This window comes from Stegodyphus dumicola, chromosome 1 (assembly GCF_044657685.1).
Source record: "Stegodyphus dumicola isolate Sdum_Otavi_A_Nest chromosome 1, ASM4465768v1".
Lineage (NCBI taxonomy): Eukaryota > Metazoa > Arthropoda > Arachnida > Araneae > Eresidae > Stegodyphus > Stegodyphus dumicola.
In genome coordinates this window covers 296,314,629-296,320,628 of record NC_140768.1, presented here as the reverse complement: position 1 = coordinate 296,320,628, position 6,000 = coordinate 296,314,629, and the positions used below count along the sequence as shown (strand labels likewise).

General features: G+C 28.0%; 1 protein-coding gene across 1 annotated transcript in view; it reads left to right on the top strand.

Annotated features, from left to right (window-relative positions):
• The first annotated feature begins 1,340 nt into the window (after nucleotides 1-1,340).
• Nucleotides 1,341-6,000, top strand: part of LOC118196674 (uncharacterized) — a 53,482-nt gene continuing 48,822 nt past the window's right edge. The window contains exon 1 of the mRNA XM_085808761.1: nucleotides 1,341-1,628. Within this exon, the coding sequence (XP_085664887.1) occupies nucleotides 1,424-1,628 (205 nt within the window). The 5' untranslated portion in view covers nucleotides 1,341-1,423. The remainder of the gene's footprint in view (nucleotides 1,629-6,000) is intronic.

Genomic DNA, 6,000 nt, shown 5'->3' with positions numbered 1-6,000 from the left:
CTAATAGCAAATCGCTATTTATTTTATCTTGTACATCGGCATTGCCAATCCATTATCTATAGTTTTTATTACACCTTAATGTGTTTCTTCAAGCGGACGCCTAGGAAAATTGGAACAGAGAATTGAGACTAAAGATTTTGGCAAAGTTTTTTTCAATTAATTTATAAAAAGTGTTTCGTATACAGTTTCAATTGTCTGTTTCGGCGAAACGCGATATGGAGTTAGCTTGATTCGAAAATCATTTAAAATAATTTCCCCTGAAGAGCCATAATGAGATTCGAATTTGGCTAATCTACCATTTACCGCTTCTTAGTTTTTATATTTTTGCTTAAATCATTTGTCGCACTTTAATTTTAATGTTTAAAATATGCCTTACTTTGATTAGCATATTGATTACAATTAGTATTGAATTTTATTTGTAAGTATTCAAGTGTTTGTATTTTTTATTTTATCTTTATAGCACATTTCATTGCACCTTATTTTACTTAATGTTATGTTAATATGTTAATATTTTCCACAGTATCTAAGCAACTTTTCAGCGTACGAACTAGAAATTTTCTTTTAACATTTTTCTAAATTTTGCAGCTCAATGCGCAAAGTGTTTGACCACATAGGTCTTTTATCGTTTGTTCTTTTTACTTTAATTAGTTATATATATATATATTATTTATGAATCGCAGTAACGCTACCTTGCATAATATACGATTTACAGTAAATATTCCTAGGTCGAATATCTCTTTAAGATTACCTCCTCTGAAAATGGCTAGTGTGGATGTAAAGCTCTTAACTCATCTCCTTAAGGCAAGTATCCGTACAGAATGAAATCAACTTCAACCTTCAGTAGTCGCCTTAGACAGATTCATTGTATTATTAAGAATTTTTTTTTAAAAATTCATATTACCCTATTTTTTCAGTGCTTTGTCCTAGTTGCGTTACCTGCTGTTGTTTTTGTCAGTTATAACGAGAAACCAAGGGCGGTCATAATTCATTGCCTTTAAACAACAACAAGAAAATTCCTTTCCCTCTGCAGCAGAAAAATATTTAGGTGAAGTACTCATAATTAATTCATTATCAACAAAGCATTATTCGTATTTTGGAAAGCTTTCTTAAATTCACATAAGCAAGTTTATACTAAAATTTCCATTAGTTATTGCAAAGTTAATATTTGTTGCTTCTACATTTAGTTACTCAATACTGTACAGAGATTTCGACAGTTGTGCTTTGTCATGGTTATATCAGATTATCTTATGCTAGATGGCGCTTAATTTTATCCGCTAAGAACATGAGTAAATATAGTAAATTATGCTTTCAACAGAGATAATCTAAAGATGAGTCAGACTTTCTTTTTTCCTTTCAAACTTTTCACACAGATGCTGTAGCAGATATCATCTGGAAACTGTCTTCTGGAAACAGTTTCAAGAAAATGAACACGATGATCCCAGAATCGGAACAATTGCTGAAGACGAATTATGTTTTCCTCATAGCGTGCTTTTTCCTGTCATTCGTATCAGAAGGACTGCAAAGGCTTTCCGGATTGTTTTTCTTGGAGATAATAGGAACTCTATCACTTGACAGACAGACTGCTTCATTACCTTTCATACTTAACAGATCTGTTGCCTATTTGATAGGTAAGACTCATGAATGAAAATTAAGTAACTATAAATGAAGTTATGTTTTGAACTAATTATCTTATTCAATTATTCAAGTGCAATTTAAACTTAGTTCCAGCTTTCAATAACCCCATTAAAGTTTGCAAAATTTCTTATGTTGTGTCATTCATTGATCGAATATCATTCAGACCTTTCCCAGATTTGAACTATACACACGTTACTTAAATTTAGATTATTTTTTTTTAATATTTTATAAATTAAACAACAAAAAATGTGGATAAACACCAAAACTTGAATAAAAGTAGTTTTTTATATTCATGAACTAAAATTAAAGGCTTAAGAGATGAGTAAAATTCTAACGCATTTCCGATCTGAAGCCATGAAATTTGTCTTGTTTGAGAACCCCTGCTCGAGTTCTAGTCAAGAAACTCTGTCTTCATCGATTGCTGGTCTTGCATTATAATTTAGGAAATTAGCCTTCAGTAGTTAAAAATTGAAAAAAAATTATATCAACATGTCATGCAAAACACATATTTGTATGAAGTGTAACACAGTCTTGAAGCTTTAAAAATACAAATAAGCGAAAACAAATCATTATACAAAGAGCAAAATTTTGATTTAAATTTGACTCCTTTTATTAATATAAAATTTTAATTAGTTAAGAATCATTTTAGTTTGATTATAAGTATATCAAATCAATTATTATTATGTACACAAATTTATTTATGTAAAATTAAATTATTGGTAAACTTCAAGAAATCCATATCCGTATGAGACGCCAGATTAAGTGATTCAGATTATTGAAACCATAAACGGTAATTTCTTTTTATAAAATGCTCACATTTCCAAAATTTTTTAAATGGTAAATCATATCGTAATTGTAATTTTCATGCTTCTAGGGTATTGAAATTTTGATGTGAAAAAAGTGCAATATTTTTTTTTTATTAAAAGGTTATATAAAAAGTATATTTTTAGCAATAAATTTTGCAGGAAGTTAAGATAACTTGTAAGCTAATCTTACTATATGTTTTACTATATCCATTATACATTACTATTTCTTCTATTAATATTATTACTGTAACAATCAGTTATAACTCCTTAACAGCATTTCACTCAATTCGATAATTTAGTTTGATTAACTTATTACATATATTTAATAAATGCTTAACACACAAAGATATGGTATAACCCTTCATTGCAAAAATCTTAGCGGCACAAAATGGCAGATATTGATACTTCTTGCAAAAAAAAAATTTGATTGATTCAGTAACTAGTCTGCATAATTTGGAAGATACTTAATTTACCATTATAGTCCACTGATAGTTCCGAATATTTGCACCATTACTATAAATAATAAAAGATGTTTCTAATTGCATGTATTAATACGTAATCGTTTGGAGATTCAGTGGTAAGCCATCATTTAATATACAGCATCCAGGTAAAGAACTTGAGATTTAATACTGAGGAAAGTTCTTGTGTTCTCAAAAGCACTCTGAAAGGATACGTAGGCAATTGGGAATATTATTATATCTGGAATCTAAAATTGATAACCCATCCAAGAAAAATAGTTTTCTTAGTGGAGGTTTAAGCTATTTATCCATAAAAATAAGTAAAATTCTCTCTTGCATAAAGAAATTTTCAGTGTATATAAAAATAAAATGTATTAAGTAAAAATACATTTTGATTAGATTAAATTGACATTCCGCATTTATGTGAACTAACGAATGTCTTCATTGCAAAGACATAGAACTTTGAGCTTTCAGTTGGTGGTAATAAATGTAAAATTGAGTTTTTGTGATAGTGCAATAGATGAACATTATTCAAATTATGCCTAATATTAACGTTTGTAAAGTTTGCTGCAACATTTATGGAGAAATTTAAAAATTTATCATGGCGGATTTTTTTCAGTTTGCACCAAGAATAATTTACTTGGCAAACTTCTTAATTTATAGCAACCTATTTTTCTTTCCTTTTTTTCATTGGACAAGAGCGGAAAACAGGTCATCGTTCACACTTTAAATTAATTTTAACAAAGTACGCAAACAGCATTTCGCGTTATTATCGTTTATAACAAATATGTCAAATTTCAAAATGTAAATTCACGTATATCTTAGGAAATTTTAAATAAAAAAAATTAACTTTTTGTATTTATGTTTAGAGGTACATATAATTTAAAATTATGGGGAAAATTAAATTTCGATGTGTGAAAGGAAGTATCAAATAAGTTGAATAAAAAAGAGATATTAAATATACACCAAATTCAATTAACACGGAGGAGCTAAAATTTTGAGATCTAATATTTTAAAAACTACTCGTGCGATTTTTACAAGATTTAGCAGTTTGGCACAATTTGAGCCGTAGAACAGAAATATGGAAAAAAATTGGTCTGCCATTTCAGAAAAAAGTCAAATTTTGTGTCAAAATACTTATATTAGAACACTGCTATATATAAATCTAATACATATCCTCAATCGCGCTTACGAGACATGAAAAACGCAAGATGAATTTCGTCAATCGGCCCAGTAGAACGAGAGATATAGAACTGTCCCTCCCCTCTTTTTTTGCGCAGTGTAAATTCTCTTCCTTTTTTACAAATATCTTGTGGTTTATTTTATGTACAGGACATCAACTTTCTGCATTCTTGAGGCTCATAAACATGATTGCAAAAATTTTCATCTTCAGTTTTATTATTGCTAAAATTTATCTTTGGTCTAAAATGAGATATTATTTCCATTATCACTGTATGCTTTTCTATATATAGGATTGCGTTCCTTTATACGTTTCAAAATCAATCATTTTTTTTTAACAGAGCAACAAATGTACTGCTATTTTTTCTCTGAAAATAAAATTATTTTTCAAAGGCGAATAAATAAAAGACATAACAAGTGATTAATTTCAAACATGTTTAACTTTGTTTTTTGAAAACTTAAAATTTTCAGCTTTGAAGTTCAAGTGCGTTTGTTCTTCAGTACACAAGTGTACGAACTTTCATATTAAAGGAAAATTCTGTAATCTGTTTAAAATTACGTTAAAAATCATATTGGCACGCGTGCAGCTCTAAATTGTCATTACTCATTTTTAACTGAGTTTTCTGAAACAGGCATGTAATATAAATACTGTAATGGTGCTGTTTTCTGCTGTGATGTTACAAGATTTAGAAATCACATGTGTAGATATCTGATTTGTCCTGCAAGTCGAAAATGTATAGTTATAAAAATAGTTATAAAAAAACGAAAATATTAAAGACTTTCTTAAACTGAGCTCGTTGTTAGAAACTACCAAAGAAATCCGTCGAAGTCACAAAAACATACTAGAAATATTTTGTTAGTCCCGAACGCCTTCCCATTTTGTTAGGTAGAGCAACTCAGATTAAAGAAACGATACAAAAAACCAATATATTATATTCAATTCAAGTATGATAAAACTTAATTGAATGAGTTTATTTTGCTACCATGTTAAAGAGTTTTCCAAAAACATTATTAGTTATTTCTTTGTTATTAGTTATTTTTTGATACAATGTCTTAATAAACTGAAAGTTCTAGTAGGTTAAATTTTTATTTTATATATTCCAACTTGTTTACTGAATTTTTCTGATGATTATTAACATTTACATAATACTTTCTTTCCATAGTTATAGGTAATTTTAATTATAATTTAATCATAATTACAAATCTGTGTTTGAATTCATGATCAGCTATCTCTTATTCCTTAATGTATGATATTTCTTTGAATTTATGTTTTGTTTTATCTTAATTTTACATATACTCTCTCTCTTACCATTTATTTCAAACCAAATAGGCTTTAATTCTTCTTGCTAATACCATAATGCTTTGCCTCTTTTCACGGCTTAAATTTCAAATTTGCAATATATTGTATTCACCTATATTGTTAATATTAAATTTTGATAGAACAGTTAACGTAAATTTGGGATCTATCAAGACATAGGAAATTGCAGCAATTTTCAGGATTTAAATCAATCAAGATTATATTTTTCATGTTAAATCTTAAAAATGGTAGTTTTTAAATATTGATTTTTAAATATTGATAATAATTTTTAATTTTAACTTAGCAAAAGCTCTGCTACACCTTCTCAAAAGTTAGTAGAAACGAAGTTTAAATTCCAGATGTAAATAATGAAATGCGTTTAATGAAATAGACATAAAAAAATAATACCAAGTAAATATTTAAACTTCTCTTTTGCGTTAACTTTCTTTTGTACAATTATAACATAGGGTTTCGGGGCATAAAAATGTAAAATCCTAAGTGTTCAATAGAAAGTTTTAACAGCTTTAGAAGCTTGTGTATAGAAAACAATGCAAAATAAAATCTATACCATTCAATGAAGATATATATCTTATTTTTGGCTTACGTTTTCATTATTGAAAATGGC